Below are 17,442 nucleotides of genomic sequence, written 5' to 3' on the forward strand. Positions count from 1 at the left end.
TTTTGACCCTCGGGAACAGGAGTCACATCCCTGAGTCAGTTGCATGTTTTGATCAGTCAAAGGTTCCACTACACGTTGTTTTTATGTCTTTGTTTATTTGCTTGATCACGTGTCGAGCTACCGTATTTAGATTTGGGGTCCTTTCTGGTTTCTTGATGAAGGCTGAAATATCAAAAATAAGGAATATTGTTTTTGCTCGGTCTCAGCAACAGCAATCATATCCCCTAGGTACGTTTTATGATCAAAATTGTTGACTGCAAAATATGGCCTGGGGGGGGGCATATTTGTAAATTGTTATCACTCTGACTAACAACAGATGATGCAACTTTGTTAGATGCGTTCTTGATAGATCGAGTGGGGATTAAAGAATCAATAGTGTTGGACAATCAATTGATTCACCATCACATTTATTGAGAACGGCAACATCACTGGGTCAATGTGACCCCGGGGGCTTATTTTTCCAATGGTGGCAGGACATTTCAAGTGGTGATTTTTTTTTCTTTTTTTAATTTCACAAGAGTCATTCACTTTCTGCTAACGCAACTAGATTACGTGGATGTCATGCCGATGTTTTCCGGAAAGTTCACCAGTCACAAGGCTCCTCCTCTGAACTGTAAATAAGGTCACAAGTGTGCACTTTTTATTTTGGGGGCCCGTCGGAGTGAAGTGTGTTTTCTAAGACGGCTCCCACGAGGCGAGATGAGTCATTGCAAATCCGAAGCTCTCGGGGAAGTTCACTGACCACACGCGCTAAGTCACCTTGATGTCTGGCCAAACGGAATTAGGAAATTAACGACTCAGCCGGGAACAGAAACGTCTTGTTTCTTGTCTCACGGAGTTCATCATACATTATAAATCATTTTTATTCAGATTTGTGTTCTTTCTGATTCTTCTGGATCATTAAAGAAACGTCGCGTTCCTGAGAAACTAAATGGAAAACGGGCGGTTAATCAGCGACTCACTGGTTAGCGTGATGCAAATTGTTCCTTGGGATTTTTATTTTTTTTTTTGTGGGGGGGGTGACATTTCTGACACTTGGTGAGACATGCTCGGGTCATCATCATTTTGATTGTGAAAATGATGATTGTTCACAAATTGAACATGAGGGTTAAAAGGTAGGATCCTCGCTCCCCCCTCGCTAAAAAAAGTTACAATTTACACAAGGCTCAGAAACATTAACCGAATGCTGCAATGGCCTCATGCACGTAAACGGAATGCTCGCCCATGACGAAACAATGTTATTGCTGCAGACTGTAAATTAGATCCAGACACACTATAAATACGTGACATCATCTTAGCCCCGCCCCCCAAAAAAGAAAATTATAAATACATACACCGTAGACACACAAAAGCAAGCTCGTAATATTGAGATCCTTAGAATAGCTTCATTTACCAAAAGTGCAAGTCCTCCCTAGCGACGTGTCAGACGTCCAGATGCGGTCGACTTAAAGTGGCTCCCCCGCTAACAGCCTCGTTTCCTGGGGGGATGCGGTGGGCGTGATGCATTGTAGGCAGCCTGAGAGATTATCCAGGGATGACATGTTGCTTGGATGTTTGGATCCAGACGCTTGGAAGGGCCGGGGAGCGTTTAAGTACTGGGAGTGTCCGAGGAGAAATCTGTCGGACACAGACCGTGACTGTGCTGCTGCTGCTCCTCCTCCTCTTCTTGAGCCTTCCTTCCTTTTGGAGCCACTCCCGCTACAGGCTGCTTTCCTTTTGCTGCAACCCCCCCACCCACCCCCCTCACCACCACCAACCGAGGCCATCATGTGCCAAATGTTCTCGATGAAGACTACATCTCAAAGAGGATATATGAAGGAAAATTTGACTTATTTTTTAATTCCGAGTATACAATTACCGGCAGTTGGGTCTCTGGAGGGGCGTGCCCATCCATCAACTGTGCAATTAAGCAGATCAGACTAAGCGTGTGTGTGTGTGTCTACACCCACGGCCTCTGTACGGTGAGGCAAGCATGCTTAGCAGTTCTCTAGCGTCCTCATCTGTAAATATATTTATGGACGCCATTAAATGTGGGCTCCTCGGTCCAATCTGGCTAATGCACTCCAATATTGACTCGCTGGCTGTATGGCGTCTGCTTGTAAAAGTGAATTTGGCAAGAATGCAGCACAGCCACTTAGAAACAGTTTGCATCGAGAGCACACAAGTGCATCTCACAGGATAATGGAAGCTATCAAGTAGCATGGTCTGCTAATGCAGTGGCCTCTCTCTTAGTTTCTGTTGGGCCCCGTTATATCCCCCGCCCCCGAAATATGAACTTTTTAACTGCATAAAGGGTGAATTGAAATGTGAGCAACAATCAGAGCCCGTTTTCATGCCCGTGTCAGTCTAAAAAAGACGAGCTCGGAGGTTTCAAATGTTTTATTCATCCAAAACGTTTTTATGTGTGTTACATAGTGAAAATTGCAGGAGGGAAAAAAAAGAGCCAAAAAACATTTTGGAAGGGCTGGCAGTCATTAATGTACTACGTTTTAGCCAAATGTTGCCATTTGCTATTTACAACAGCACTGAAGGTACAGTATTTACAGTTTAACATAATTTTGTACAAAACTTGCGTCACCTTTTGCTCATTCAACCGTAAAATATGTCAGACTCCCAAAAGTGAAATGATCAAAACTGCCAACTGTAAACGGCATCTCCACCAATACGTATGGCGGCATGGTCCCCGTTTCGGGGTCATTTGATCAGTGGATATAAATCGTCACTGCGGGGCCAAGGGGATGCCCCGGGCGTCGGTCACCTGGCCCTCCTGGAGGTTCTTCACCAATTGGGCCAGCCAACGCTTGGTGGTGGTGTCGTCCTTCAGCACCTGCGCAAAGGTGCTGTCCTTCAGCTGGTCGGGCAGACACTGCCGCAGAGCTTCTCGGGCTCTGAACGCACAAAAAAAAGGGTGACATTGTTTCAGTGATGCGATGGCCCCACCTACTGGTAACAAGTCATCTTCAAAGGCTAGACAGTCAATGAACTCGGGCACGATTGGACTTAAAACGGGTGATTGAGCGTGTCATCGCTACACCGAAAGACTGGACGATGTGGATCTAAAAGATAAGAAATGGCTTGCTCGATATTTGATTTAAAAAAATGTGAAAACCCCTTGTTTTGAATGTCACATGAAAGCAGAGCGCTACGTACCTGAGATTATCCGAGAGGCGGAGGTAGCATCGAACCACGTGCTTCAGCAGACGCGCCGAAGGCTCTTTGGACAACTGCAACACCATCTTCCCCTGTGGACACAACGGCAACGACATTGTCACGCGCCGTGGACGGCGAGCTTCAGAAGGTCGGCGGTGTCACTCACGAGGATCATGGCCACATGGGAGAAGCGCTCGTACGTCTGGCAGATGTAGGCCAGCCCCGTGTCGTCCAGCAGGATCTTCTGCAGGATGAAAGTGGCAACCTAGCCGACAAAATGGCCGCCTTAGAGAACAGAAAACGATCCGAGCCCCCAAAGATGTGCAAGCAGACAATATACCTTTTCGTCATCAATTAAGAACTATTCACAGTTCCTCTCGGACACATTTTCAGAATATTGTTTGGTACTTCATATTACATTTCCCACCACATTGCACACTTTGTTAGGACTGCACGACTGTCCGTGTTTTATGTTATGTGTTGTGTTTATTATTTTACTTTATGTTAACTGTTTTGTAAAGCGCTTTGTTACAGCTGCCGCTGTTGTGAAAGCGCTATATAAATCAGCATGTATTGTATTGTATTGTATTGTAAATGACTTGTCTTGCGGAAAACCCAGCATAAGCGCAGCTGCGCGCGTCAATGTCACAAAAGCTCATTACCGTCTTGGAGAGTTCGCTTCCAGATTCCATGATGCGGAGACACAGCGGAATGATTTCAGTCGTGAGGAGGAAATTGATCACTTCCTGCTCATCCGTTTTGACCAAAGCGCCTGCGGTGACGACAAAGAGGCCGCTTAGGATGTACACCGCCGACAGAAAAGAAAACGGACGTACCTATGACTCCCAGGCTGGTAAGTCGCAGGTACTCAAACGGGCGCGTTTTGCTGACGGTGTGCAGAAAAGGATAAAGGAAAAGGGGGATGTGAGCTGCGAGAAAGGCCGACCTAGAAAAAAAAAAAAGCAAAGGCATTCTAACTATTTCCTGCATGTTGTAGTCACAGTATTTTATCACAACAACAATGTACTTTACATTTAGGAAAAGATTTCTGTGATTTTGTGAGATAATGATATAACGAATAATTGCGTGACAATATTGTGCACCATTTCACAGAAGTTAATATCATAATCATTCCATGTTTGATTGCATTGTGTTTTAAACCAGAGTCATTTTCTCTCCTTTCATCCCATCCCGAATTTGTTGGAAGAATTCAGGATGGCAGCGATTCCGAGAGTTACCTCGTTTCCGGGTGTGAGGCGACACACTGAAGAAGCGCTAAGGCGTTGCACACCCTGTTGGACTGGTGAGCCGTCAGCGTGGGCGGGTTTATCGAGGGATAGATGTTCACAATTTCCTAATACAGGGCAAGAAACGTACGTGAATAAACAAACATACATCGGCGACCCTGATTTGTGACGCCTTGCTAGACGGATACCTGCAAAAGGGCGGCGATGGTGCCACATGAGTGCCAGAGCATGGGTGCCAGGTCGGGCACAGATTCACGTTTCTTACTGAGCTCCAGCAAGGCGTTCTCTCTGGTCTCTGGGCTGGACAACTCATTGATCCACTGGTAAATCTTCTCCCGGTCTACCTGAGCCAAGGCAGTGACGTTGGTAACAGCCTGTCAAAAGGCCAGAGGATGCCAAGAATGAGCCATTCCTCGTGTAAGAGAGGTTATGAAACACCACTCCAACTATCCATCCCAAGATATACATCTATTGTGAGGTAAAAAGAGGCCCGTTTCGTTTTTGCTCCACTTGTTTTGTTTGTTTAAATATATTCAGTGTCCTGTACGCATTTATGTGAAACTGAACTTTGATGACAATTCCCACACCCCAAAGAAAAGACCAAAAGCTAACCAAAACAATGAGTTAGATATCAACATAACTGCACAGTGCCCTTGGTTGTGCTGTTTGGTAACACAAAGGAATAACATGCAGCGTTATGACGTCGGGTTCAGGACACTTCAAGTGACAGCGAACTTTGATGGTTGTCTGGTTAAGGTTATGAAAGCTTGACGCTATCATAACGGTCACGCCTAAAATCTTGAGACGTTGGCCAGAAATCGGTGCCTTTTCACCGTTTTTAAAGAGCCACAACGTACTAAATATTTGATACAGGAAAATGACACCGTATACCACTTGGAAGCGTCTTGACAATATATGTCTGTTAATGCTGGTCCTGTGTAAATCAATAGGTATCCAATGCAATTGCATTGGATCAAGAAGGCTTGGAAAAGACAACTCAGACAGATTTTGCCTGAACTTTCGTCCGTGACACCATGGTGAGTGATTGTCTGGTTGGTAGAAAAAAATGGGGGACATTCATTTTGCACTCCACAGATGATAAATACTGGATCGAAAGTACTTACGGCTCCCGTGGCCAGCATTCTCACACTTTTACTAAGAAGAGTACAAAAAAATTTTTAAAGGAAAAAAACCCGTGAATTTCAATGGCGAGTGCAGTTCAAGTTGAAGAAACTGTTATTTCAATGGCGAGTGCAGTTCAAGTTGAAGAAACTGTTAGCGCTAACGCTAGCCGCTAGCAACTCATGTCTTCATACACTGAAGCGGAGTGTTGAAACTACATTACAAACAGCTCAACCTGGCGCAACCAAAATAATAATCGGCACACGCGTCCTGGTTTGCGCACACCGCAATACTTTCAAATGTACGTTTTTGTCGCTAAATTGAAAAAAAAACCCGCGTAGTCCACTTTCGAGTTCTGCAAGACGCTAGTTGAGGAGATATCGTGAGATTCGACGTGATTTACCCGAGTCCTGCTCCCGCGCGTCATTTCCGGGGTAAATTTTCACGTTCCCGCCATCATCGCACTGCGCTGCTGCGAGTCCTCACCTCCGTGTCAACAAGATTCCCTGCAAGGAGCCGGCGGTGAATGCCGGCGAAACAAAGTTTGCTCTCTAAACAACGATATTTTGATCCCAATCGTTCCACAGCGAGCGTAGACCAACAGCAGGTGAGAACATTTCAAACGATGCGGTGTAAAACCAGGTCGCTGTTTTCACCTCCCCGAAATGACAAGCAAGCAAATTAGCCTGTTAGCCACGTTAGCTTTACTAGCCGACCCGCTAATGTCGGCCTTCCTCCATCCATCCATTCCCGAGAGGACGACATTGCCTCCGAAATGGACAACTCTGACCGGTTCTCACGAGTTTGATTGAATTCTGGTAATACGTGTCCAACTTGTATTGGGGCGTTGATTTCCTTACGATATGCGAGTGCTTGGTCTTCTATTCGCTCAGTTTTCCTGCGGCGGTCACACAGTTGACCAGCCGTCACCCTAGTTTCCAAAAGCCCACACGTCGTGAGACACACAGTTTGACTTCTGTGGCAGTTTTGTAAACCGAATTTTCATCGTTAGGAAGTGTGTGACATGCTCGAACGTGCAAAGTGTGTGTGTGAGTGTGTGTGTGTGTGTTTGTTAGCCACTGTGTTATCTAGTTTCTAACTTTGACTCCGTCGATTTGTATGGGAGAGCTTAATTTTGCACGAGTTGACCGAGTGTCCTAAACAGCTGGTTTTGGTCTTGCACGCCCCCACAGGATTAGATTGATCCAAAGTGCACCGACGGGATAGTTAAGCCATGGCCACCGTTGTGCCCAAAGTGTCCAGTGGCGGCGCTGTGAAGATGCGCTACACTGGCGGCGATGTCAGCGTCTCGCGATGGAAGGAAGGAACTTTTGAGATACTGGAAAAGGATACCAAAGTCAGCCTCTGGCTGAAATTTAACTCCGGCGGCGCGGGCAAAACCTTCCAGGTAATATCGAAATGACTTGATGTTTTTTTTCCCTGTGAATTTTTTTGATGTCAATCACCATGTGGATTTTTGCTTTGTTTTTCGTGAATTGCTGTGTGGACTATATGAGTTGACTTTTAGTGTATGAGTAATTTTGTATATACATTTTTACATACCCTTTTTTGGTTGCACTAATTTGTCTCCATTCGGGCCACGGTTGAGCTGGAACACATTTCCAACTGGCACCCCCAAATTAAAATCACCATAGCAGTCTTTGTAATTGATCTTAAAGTGATGAATATTTTCATTAGGCTCTATCACAGTTTTCCATCCGTCCAATTTCTATTGTGTCAATTGCTCATTAGTGATGTGAGTAAGCTGAGCCGCTTCCACCTGGCTTTATGTGAGAGGTTTTGTACACACTGGATTGGTGGCAGACAGTCCACATGAAGCCAAATGGTGTGACCGTTTCTTAATTCAATCTTTATTTCGATGAGAAACTGTAGACACAATTTAGACCATGTCACAAACAAGCAATCTGAAAATGCATTAAAATAATAACTTAATACCAAACAGGAAATTGAATGCAATCAATCAAAATGTCATTTGTCTACCCCCCTCCCCCAGCTGAATCAGAACCTAAAGAAAGTCTCCCTCGCTACGAACAAAATCACACTGATTTTGAAAGACAACCGCATTATCACCCTGGACCAGATGTCTTCTACTTTGGCCCGGAAGACTAACGACTATCTGGAGAAGCTGATGCAAGGAAAGACAAGTACTTGACCCCCCCTTTTTTTTTAATGTTCTGAACATCTTCTAAGCCATTATTGGAATGGAATCAGGCACTAAGAATGACAAAGTATTCATGGAGTTGTGTCAGATCTGCAAAGTGTATTTTGGCAAAGATTCTTCTTTCCTTGCTAAGGCATTTTAAAGTCATCCCATGGAAGTGTAAACTTCAGTCTGCCGACCCGCCGCTCGTTGAAGAGTGAAATCGGTTCCCCCGGCGAAAGACAGGTGAGCACTAGCTTTTAAAAGTGCAATTTTGTGAGCATCTGTTGAAATATTCATGACTTTGAACATCTTGCAGACGGCAACAAGACGTCAGAGTGCCGAGGGACGGGACGATTCAACACCGCGTAAACCACTGGGCAGCCCGAGCAGAGCCGCCTCCACGCCTACTCGAACCGGACTTTCCGAGAACCGGTACGATGGACGCCTACGTCGCTTTTGACGTTGGACCTCACTGCTTTTTGGTGTCCGCAAGAAGCGGGCAAATATGCATTTGAATAATTTCCTCACCTTCTCTTTCCAGGAGTGAAAAGAGAAAGCGACTCCTCACCTCTGAAAATGACTTGACTGAGGACTACCCCAAGGAAAATGATTCCTCCAGGTAAAAGTCAGTCACACTTGAACACAATATTCATTAACCTCTCCTGTTATGTCGCGGGTCAGACCGACCCATTGTTATTTGTGGAAAAACGTCTGCTTGGCAATAAAAGTATTTTTATTGATTTATTTATTCATGTTTCTTCAAAGCAACAACAAAGCCACTTTGGAGCCATCGAGGAAGTTTTTACTGAGCTGCAAAGATAAACTCAAGCAGGCAGAGGACAACCGCAGTTTAGGTAAAACCTCCAGCGGTGTCATCTTGATCTCATCTAGCCAGCGTCGTGCGATATCTCTCTATGCTCTTGCACAGAATGTTTCAGCAGCTTTTTAATTTTTTTTTTTGTCGTCTTCCTCTCACTCAGCTCCCCTGGGTTCGACGACCCCCCTCCAGCCAACTTCATTCTACAGCGGTCGATCTGTGACCAAGGATTACAGCCAGAGCCACTCCTTTTCAGAAAGGTCAGCTCTGCGTGTATGGTGCGAAAATTGTTTTCCCCCCCTTCCGTTTGACAACAACATGAATATTTCTAACAATGTTTCCATGGCAAATGACATGAAATAGTATTAAAACTTTGAACGGATATTACAGTTGGTTTTCACAAAGCTTCTCGAATGATCAGAAAATGGGGTGTTGTCGGAAAATGTCGGCTCTTAACTAAAAAGACAGGAGGCGGGGCAAACACAGATAATAAGAGAGCTCAAATATGACCTGAAGTGCCTGCCAGTTTCTCCTCCGGCCGTGTCACACACACAAACAGGAAGTTATCATCCGCATCATGCGACCGGTGTCCCCAAACTACAATTATGACAGCAAAGTAATGACACATAATCAGAGAGCGAGGAACACGGTCATCTTTCTTACCCTTGCACACACACACACACACCAAAAATGGTGAGGTGCCATCCGTCTTAGAATTGCAAGAATACACTATAATATATATAGAATAGAAATACACTAACTCTTGAACCGTGGAGCAATTTGATGAAAGTGTGTCACAGATTGGGGACTGTTAAATGGTGGGCGGGGAAAAAGGGCAATCACGATGTCTCCTTGAAACCGTGAACACAGTAACAGTGATGACGTATCCCACTTCTTAGGCCATCGAGTACGTCGGTGACGCCCACTGCTAAGCGCAGCCTCCTGCTGCCCAATCACTCCACTCCTTCCAAGAAAGTCCGGCCGTCCGTGGATTACGGCGGCTGGAACAAGCAGCGGCCCACCGCCGCGGCCCAGTCGCAGCCTCCCTTGCAAGGGTAAGCGTCGAGTTTCTTGCCCGCCGGAGGGCACACCCTCGCTCGTGTGCATCTTCTGACGGCGCCGCCCGGTGTGCGAAATGCTTGGCAGGTTTTCAAATTTGGGCAACACTTGCTACATGAACGCCATTCTGCAGTCGCTCTTCAGCCTGCCGTCCTTCTCCAGTGACATGCTGAGGCAGAGCATCCCTTGGAAGAGGGTTCCCGTCAATGCGCTGCTCAGGTAGTCAAACGTTGTGTTTTGCCAGAAGTCTCGGGAATAAGATTGCATTTTTCGGAGAAAAAAAAGTTGATTTTTGCAGAATCAAGGTGCAATATTGCAAAAAAATATTGGTATATTTGATTGACTCTTCCTCATACCAGATTTGAGAATGGCAATGTATTTTAAGGAGTAACAAGTTTTAATATCATGACTATTCTCTAAAATACACAATAATATAGTTCATTACAAGTGAGTGGATTTCAAATGTTACTTTGTAATGTCGTTTTTTCTTTCAAAAAAAATTTCAACTTTTTCCTCAAATTGACAACACTTCTATCTCAATTTATTTAATGTTTTTTTATAACATTGTTTGGTCATGTTTTGGCTTTAATCTTTCCTCCAAATACACACCGTCCCCTCAATTAAACTTTAATCTTGGAATATTAGAACTTGAATGTCAACTGTCATGACTTTTGATCGCATCCAGCATGCAGGGCTTGAAATGCGTCCGATTTTCTTCAACTACCGTCGTTGTGATTTGCCCGTATTGGTACGTCCAGGCGCTTTGCTCATCTTCTGGCCAAGAAGGACGTGGGCTGCCCGGAAACGCAAAAGGACCTGCTGAGAAAAGTAAAAAGTGCCATCTCGTCGACAGCCGAGCGTTTCTCTGGAAATGTGCAGAACGTAAGATGGAGACACGGTGAAATAAATCGTTCTCACGCATCAGTTTTGTTTGAACAAAGGTGCGTCATGTCATTTCCATCACCAGGACGCGCACGAGTTCCTCAGCCAGTGTCTGGACCAGCTGAAAGATGACGTGGAGAAAATGAACAAAAGCTGGACAAGTGATGCATCTGTATCATCGTCCTCATCAGCGGCAACGTGTGAGAGTAGCCACGATGTGACGGAGCGCTCGCCGACGGCCAAGACGGACCCCGGTGAAGAAGCCAACCCCTCTCGCGTCTATACCTGCCCCGTGGCTGTTAACATGGAGTTTGAGGTGCAGCACACCATCACCTGCAAATGGTGAGGCCCTGTGGCTGCCCCTCTGCTTGTGGATGAAACGGGGAGAATCCTCGTGTAAAAACTCCCATTTTTATTTTGCAGTTGTGGCGAAGTGGTGACCAAGCGTGAACACTTTAACGACCTGTCCATCGACCTACCTCGGAGAAAGAAGACCCTCCCGCTTCGATCAATTCAAGATTCCCTGGACCTATTTTTCAGGGTGCGTCAACTTTGGCATGTTAAAAAAAAAAATCTTAACATCTCCGCTATCCCAATCTACCGGCGTGAGCTGTTTTTTCTTTTTCTTCTTCATATTATTTTGTAAACACTCCCTCTGTTCTTGGTGCAAGCAGTAAGTGGATAATGCTATACATTAGCCTGTCTATGACATTTGCCAGTATGTGTTAGCATAAAGGTAACACGTGAAAGCGATGATTTGGTGGTTTCAATCCAAAACTTGCGATTCTCGAGACTCAACTCCTACCAAGTTGTTTTAAATCCTACTTTTGAAACCCCGAGTGTTGTAAAACGACGTTTTCCTTCTGCAGTTGGAGGAAATTGAATACTCGTGTGAGAAATGCAATGGAAAAGCAGCCACGGTTACACACAAGTTCAGCAAATTACCCAGGTAAACACACGTCAAACCTGGAGTCGTGTGTGTGCAATAATTAATATAAAACGGAGTGGACAAAGAAGCCCCCCCCCCCCCCCCCCCCCGCTAATATTTTTTTTTCCGCCTGCAGAGTGCTCATCCTCCACCTGAAAAGGTACAGCTTTAACGCCCAGCTGTCTCTGAACAGCAAGCTGGGCCAACAAGTGGTGATACCCCGCTACCTGACCCTACTGTCGCATTGTACGGACTCCACACGGCCCCCCATCACTCTTGGCTGGAGTTCCCAAGCGTAAGCTCTCGAGAGGTTTTTTGTTTGTTTTTTTTCCCCTCCCAATTTTTGTGAAAAATAATGTCTCTTTAACCCCCCGACCCCTGACCCCTTTCTCTTGTTTTTAAAGGTCGAGAGCACACAAAACCTCGCAGTCACTCAATGCGTCCACGGCACCTCTCCGGTAAATTATGATTGTACATCAACTCTCTGTCTGTCTCCTCCAATGTGAAATTCAATTGGAACCCGATGGTTGTGCGTTATAGCAAGGTCGGAGGGAAGTTGGTCAATTCCAACAACACATCTGCGCTAGTGGATTCAGACAGTGAAGAAGAGCTGATCAGAAAGGCGAGCACCAGCTACAAACGACGAATCAGCAGCGGGTTGCCCGAAGATGATGAACGACCGGAACAGGTGAAGTTTCCCGGCAGAGGGAAATTGTTTTTCCTTTTTTTTTTTTTCTTCTTCCCCCTAATGTAGTTGTCATTCTTAGCGGGGAGTTTCCATGGATCCGGCAGACTTGAGCGGGATTAATGACGACGAAATGTTAGAGGCCGTGCTGGAGTTCAGTCGCCAGGAGGCCGGTCTGACCACTGTGTCGGCACTGGATGACGAGCCGACGAGCAGTCCGGACACGGGCTTCGGGGACACGGATGCTCAAGAACTGGCCTACCACACAGAACTGATGGATACAGACACTAAACAGCCTGCAGGTGTGTGTGTGTGTGTGTGTGTAAAAGAACAATATGTTGGGCCCAGAGTCGGTGTGTGACGGGCTCGTCGCCCGTGTCACCCTTTTTATTTATTTGCAAGTTTTATCTGGACCGCGGTCAATTTGCATATCACTCGCTTGTATTTAGACGTGTTGGATTCCTTGGACTTGACCATGGACGAGAACAAGGAGAACCAAACCCCGGAGAGCTCGCAGGGCCAACAGGGGGAAATTGATTGGGTCCAACAGTACAATTTGGATCAGGAGAGGGAGGATCAGGAGTTGCAGCAAGCCCTGGCTCAAAGCCTCAAGGAGCACGTACGTCTTCTCAAATGCGTCATTTTCAACTTGAATGGCCGTTTCTACGGTTTGTGCGAGTAGGCTGCTCATTTGTTGTCTTGCTTTGCCGCCTTCCGCATTTGCTTCCAGGAAGCCCAAGAGATGAGGGAGGCGGATGATCTGAAGAGGGCCACGGAGCTCAGCTTGCAAGGTGGGAACTGTCCATTCATTTCAGCGACATGAGACTAAGAGTGTCGTCCCTCTGACCCCAGAGTTCAACAATTCTTTGCCCGAGCTCGTGTGCTCGGACGACGATTCCGGCAACGAAGATGTGCTCGACATGGAATACACGGAAGCGGAAGCCGAGAACCTCAAGAGGAATGCTGAGGTAGCTCGCATCTGTTGATGCCCGCCTTCTCGACGACACGAGGAAGATTATTTCTGAAGACCCCGTCACCTCTCTTCCACAGTGCGGCGACTTGCCCAACTCCTTTCGGCTCATCAGCGTCGTCAGCCACATCGGGAGCAGCTCCTCCTCCGGTGAGAGCCTCGCTGGGTTTGACCTTGACCAAATATTCTTTTGGAATGTCTGCTCCCATTTGGCCCAAACTTGAGAATGCCAATTTAATGGACGGCAAGCTATTCCCCCACAGAAAAATGGCTCCTCCTGACTTGGAGCACATTTTTCCTCCCAAATTTGAAGCAAAAAAAAAAGAACTCATATCAACTAACCATTTAAATCAGTCATTCGTGGATGGATAGCAGCAAAAAAAAAAGAAGTACCTAGACTGCGTCTGTGGCGGACTGCAAAAGGAGCCTTAACGGACGCCGTTGGGTCTCCTCAGGCCATTACATCAGCGACGTGTACGACATGAAGAAGCAGTCGTGGCTGACGTACAACGACCTGGATGTGTCGCGCACGCAGGAGGCGGCCGTCCAGCGGGAGCGCGACCGCAGCGGCTACATCTTCTTCTACATGCACAAGTGAGTTGGCGTGTTTGGACGGCGCCAAACGTCCTGTTGCTTCCGAGCGCTTTTGATCGTGTTCAGGAACAAGTTTATTTGCCCGACAGCTATGTTTACGCGCATGCGTTTTCATTCGGGTAACCAGCAATAGTGCATACGTATGTTTTTCAGTTTTTTTTTCACAGACTACCAGAATACAGACATGAGTTTCTTTTTTTTTTTTTATTCAATAGTGAATAAAAAAGGTGTGGTTCTATTTATCCTCTTCCAAAAGCACTTGCCCAGTCTGATCAGTCACATGGCAAGAGGATATCGACTTCATCGCTGTGGGTGAGATGGCAGTTCAAAGCCGTTTCTGCCGTCTCAGGGATGAGACAAAGTTCTGCTGGGGAAAAAAAAAAATAAAATATGCCCCTTTCATATGTGCATTTACTTTGTCATCCTGTCAGTTAAACTCACGTCAGGCCACTTTTTCAATACGTTTTCTTTTCCGTCCAGAGTGGTACCTTGACCGCAAGTTTAAATCATTTAATGCGCTATTCATCCATTCCAGGTCCCCGAAGAAGTTTGGTTACATCATTTCAATACATAAAAATGATTTCAATTCGTATTTGACTGTCCTGTTGGATAATGAAAGTATCTGCAACTTGTCCACATATGCAAAGGCATTACAGCGATGAAGTCGACCATGTGACTGATCATTATGAGTTAATTGCTGTATTTTCCATTTGATTCTCACTAACTTGCAAGTCGAGGTACCACCGGACTTCAAAATGCGGACACCTAAAAGTCGATGTAGCGTCCATTTATGTCCTTGTCGGTCCAATGTTAGTCAAGAAGAGCAGCAGGAGAATGTCCAGATTGTTAGATGAAAGCCTCGTATGTTCATCTGTTATGTTGTCAGGGATGTGTTTGAGCAGCTGTCCGAAATGGAGAAGGCCCCGGGCAGCGTCTCAGACTTTGGAAGAAATGTCCTGCAGCCCCTCTGAGCTCCACCAAATCTTCGGCCACAAAACAGCCAGAACGTAACTAGACTGGTGTCTTATTTACTACTGATTGCTCTTCTCCCCAATTGTCCGCTTTCAATTTTGACACTTGGTGCCCGCAAAACACAACAGAAACATGACATGTCGACTTGACTAGTGCTGTTACATTGCCTTGGTGTTTTGGGGGGTCTGCAGTTCTTTGCTACGGTTCCTTCAAGGAACTCTTTTGTTGTTTTCACTCAAACACTTGATGAATTTTCTATTTTTCTTCCTCAACCCTCCATTTGTTTTATAAAGTAAATACAAAAATGCCTATGTTGGATGATAAGCTATTGTTTAGAGTGTAGAAGGTTGCTGTATTTAGCGGGTACAGTTGGTGCAATATCCTTTTCGGCACAATTCAAGCTTTGTGTACATTTTTCAGTGTCTCTCCCCAAGTTGCTGTTTGTGCTATATTTCTGTTAAGTCTCCCCCTCCCCTACAAAAAAAAAGCCCGCCTATGTCTTGCGTTCCGATCATGTGCCTCCCGAGAAGTCTTTTATAGATGTTATGTATGAGCTTTACTTTAATTTTTTTTTTTGGCCCACCCAATATTTTTGTCAAAAATTTCAATTTTTATAGTCGGAGTTTTTTCTATTTATTGCACCGGTCGTTTGTCCAAATTGACCGGTGAAGATGCAGAACACCATGGAAGTGAAATCTGTTACGATGACCTCAAACCTTCTCGTCGATCCCATTTAATCTTTTTCCAGAGAGATTAGCTCACGTTTCCAACCACGACACCCTCCTGAAATCGACCGTGTTCAGTTTCCTGTTCAACCTGACAAAATTCTTACAGCCGACCTTTGTAATAAAATATTACAACGGACGTCGAATTGGTTTTCAAGTGTTTTAATAAATGGACCGGTCACATGTGGGTGTCACCTGTCCTGGTGGCATGGCTTCATCATGGGCAGTAAATGTTGCCCCGTCAGTCTGTTGTACTCGCGAAGAATGTAGCTTTCCTTCTGCACCATCTATCAGAGCACAGCAACATAAAATGGCACATCAAAACTGCAAATTCAATACAAAACGTCACCCTTTGCCCATGACAAACATTATGTTCTTGGGTCAATTTGACCCGCAACGCCGCAATCGTGGGCACACATACCTCACTCCATTCCTCCTCCGTTTCGTGTCTGTAGCCAAGCAGGTGGCAAATACCATGGGCCGTCACCACCTGCAAACGCACAGAGTGGTCGTCAACAAACCCATTGTCACAGGAAAGGCCATTTCGGTGCACCCACTCACAGTGAGCGTTTCGTGCAGATCCGTGGACTCCTCGAGACACTGTCTCATGACGAACTCCACGCCCAGGAAAATATCGCCGAGGTTCAGCTCGTCTCTGTGGAGGGGGCACGGCATCTTACCGGGTCTCAGGCCCTGCAAAGCCAAGCCAAAGATTCAATTAGCATTGCGCGAGGAGACTTCACAAAGAAACATGTTGGACACATGGGTCAAATTGACCCTTCATGAAAAGTATTAAGTGGCAAAGTGTAAACAAGTCTGAATACCGATTGAAACGGTGAGGCGTGACTTAACCAGATAAATAATTACAAGGATTTTTATTTATTTTTTTGGTTTGTTTTTACACCTTTGGGTATTGGGTCAAAATGATCAAGGAACATGAGTCGAGATCTTGAGAAACACAACAGGGGATTTATTAATGGAGTTAATTAGATATATCTGGGAATGTTTCTTGTTGGGTTTACCTCATGGAATGGAAACGATAGGACATCTGTGGGTTCATCTTTTTTCCTGTAAATGTTGTTGATGTGCTGAATCCTGCGGTTGTCCACACAAACGACGCCCAAGTCGAACTTCTGGATACCCAAGATGTGCCTGAGCGTGTTCACGTCCTTACGGAGCCGGGCGCGGCGAAGAGGCACCACCTTCTGAAGATTCCTTACTACTACACCCATTTCTCAAGAGCTGATATGTTAATATTGATTTCGAAGAGATGATTGCTCGTCGCACTGAAAACACGGCAGCGGCCATGTCTGAAATCAAGGTGACACGCGCCAGTAGTGCAGCGAAGCCGGCTTAGTGTTCCGAACCATTTCTGGATGAATGTTAAGATAGATCCGATCAAAACCGCGTTCAAATAGTTGTATTTAGTTGTCGTTTTAACACAGTTTTGGTAAATGAAAGGCTCCGCAAATGGCGGAATGCACCGTGTTCACCGTTGCTTTCAATGAAACTGAAACCGGCCGACAACAGTTCTACCAAAAAAACGATAATGGCTGTCGTCAGTCAAACTGTCATCTCCAACAAAGCAAGTAATCTTAATCGACATCGCCAGGCACGTTTGGCCGGAACGTTTTGATGAAAAACGGCGTCGTATCCAAGCGGCTCATACACGAATCGCTCGCAGTCGCGAATGTAACGTCATTGACTCGTCATAGCCCAAACCGGATATACAGTTGTTTGTAACGGTTCCGTATTTATTTACTTTTTCAAAAACGATAATCTAATTGGCTGTGTTTCAGAGCGTAATAAAGGTACTTGTATTGATTGTTGGATAATCCGCTTTTTAATATGACTACTGTCTGGAAGAAAAAAATTAAGACGGCCATACTTTTGCCCCATGGCTGAATTCTTTATTATTATTATTTTTTGTATCTGCGTATGCGTAACTGTTATTTAAAAATGTAAGCGCGACGCTTTTAAATTACATCAACGGAGGGACCAGGCAAGCACGTGTAGTGATTATCCTACGGGTTTCTGATTGGTGGAGATCACAGCCAGCTGCGTCACGCTCTTTGAACTTTGCTTTCTGATTGGTCAATCGTTCTCTGCTCATGTCTGTCCATGTTG

At 45.5% G+C, this 17,442-nt stretch overlaps 3 protein-coding genes across 4 annotated transcripts; 1 reads left to right on the forward strand and 2 right to left on the reverse strand.

Moving 5' to 3' along the window:
• Window positions 1–2,364: 2,364 nt before the first annotated feature.
• Window positions 2,365–5,636, reverse strand: cnot9 (CCR4-NOT transcription complex subunit 9). The gene is made up of 8 exons (XM_052081945.1): window positions 5,522–5,636; window positions 4,586–4,771; window positions 4,389–4,504; window positions 3,987–4,096; window positions 3,813–3,922; window positions 3,317–3,415; window positions 3,151–3,242; window positions 2,365–2,888 (listed from the first exon to the last, which is right to left on the reverse strand). The coding sequence occupies exons 1-8, from the start codon at window positions 5,537–5,539 to the stop codon at window positions 2,720–2,722; spliced, it is 900 nt and encodes a 299-aa protein (XP_051937905.1). The 5' UTR covers window positions 5,540–5,636; the 3' UTR covers window positions 2,365–2,719.
• Window positions 5,637–5,939: 303 nt separating this feature from the next.
• On the forward strand, window positions 5,940–15,452 carry usp37 (ubiquitin specific peptidase 37). Its single transcript, XM_052081917.1, has 24 exons — window positions 5,940–6,126; window positions 6,713–6,927; window positions 7,534–7,684; window positions 7,835–7,926; window positions 8,000–8,115; window positions 8,225–8,302; window positions 8,449–8,537; window positions 8,664–8,760; window positions 9,400–9,555; window positions 9,647–9,778; window positions 10,318–10,441; window positions 10,527–10,783; window positions 10,865–10,982; window positions 11,311–11,390; window positions 11,506–11,664; window positions 11,774–11,827; window positions 11,910–12,057; window positions 12,137–12,356; window positions 12,504–12,673; window positions 12,785–12,845; window positions 12,907–13,022; window positions 13,105–13,174; window positions 13,480–13,618; window positions 14,505–15,452. Exons 2-24 carry the CDS (start codon window positions 6,754–6,756, stop codon window positions 14,587–14,589), a joined length of 2,886 nt encoding a protein of 961 aa, XP_051937877.1. The 5' UTR covers window positions 5,940–6,126; window positions 6,713–6,753; the 3' UTR covers window positions 14,590–15,452.
• Window positions 13,795–17,025, reverse strand: ybey (ybeY metalloendoribonuclease). Of its 2 annotated transcripts, none has more exons than XM_052081951.1 (5): window positions 16,338–17,025; window positions 15,877–16,008; window positions 15,737–15,805; window positions 15,511–15,602; window positions 13,795–13,982 (listed from the first exon to the last, which is right to left on the reverse strand). In XM_052081951.1, exons 1-5 carry the CDS (start codon window positions 16,545–16,547, stop codon window positions 13,964–13,966), a joined length of 522 nt encoding a protein of 173 aa, XP_051937911.1. In that variant the 5' UTR covers window positions 16,548–17,025; the 3' UTR covers window positions 13,795–13,963. The 2 variants fall into 2 exon arrangements, with proteins under 2 accessions (XP_051937911.1, XP_051937910.1); XM_052081950.1 differs by having other exon boundaries at window positions 13,795–13,985.
• Between the last annotated feature and the right edge of the window lie 417 nt (window positions 17,026–17,442).

Source organism: Hippocampus zosterae, chromosome 12 (assembly GCF_025434085.1).
Source record: "Hippocampus zosterae strain Florida chromosome 12, ASM2543408v3, whole genome shotgun sequence".
NCBI lineage: Eukaryota > Metazoa > Chordata > Actinopteri > Syngnathiformes > Syngnathidae > Hippocampus > Hippocampus zosterae.

Bases quoted from the DNA above. Each gene is read 5' to 3' on its own strand.
- usp37 (XM_052081917.1), top strand. From the start codon at position 6,754: ATGGCCACCGTTGTGCCCAAAGTGTCCAGTGGCGGCGCTGTGAAGATG. The intron at 12,058-12,136 runs GTGAAGTTTCCC...TGTCATTCTTAG, and splicing joins ATGATGAACGACCGGAACAG to CGGGGAGTTTCCATGGATCC. The intron at 13,175-13,479 runs GTGAGAGCCTCG...GGGTCTCCTCAG, and splicing joins CGGGAGCAGCTCCTCCTCCG to GCCATTACATCAGCGACGTG.
- cnot9 (XM_052081945.1), bottom strand. The intron at 4,097-4,388 runs GTAACTCTCGGA...TTTTTTTTCTAG, and splicing joins GCCTCACACCCGGAAACGAG to GTCGGCCTTTCTCGCAGCTC. The intron at 3,416-3,812 runs GTAATGAGCTTT...TTTGTCGGCTAG, and splicing joins GAAGCGAACTCTCCAAGACG to GTTGCCACTTTCATCCTGCA.
- ybey (XM_052081950.1), bottom strand. From the start codon at position 16,547: ATGGGTGTAGTAGTAAGGAATCTTCAGAAGGTGGTGCCTCTTCGCCGC. The intron at 15,806-15,876 runs GTGAGTGGGTGC...GTGCGTTTGCAG, and splicing joins ATCTGCACGAAACGCTCACT to GTGGTGACGGCCCATGGTAT. The intron at 13,986-15,510 runs GTGACACCCACA...TTTTTTCCCCAG, and splicing joins AAGCCATGCCACCAGGACAG to CAGAACTTTGTCTCATCCCT.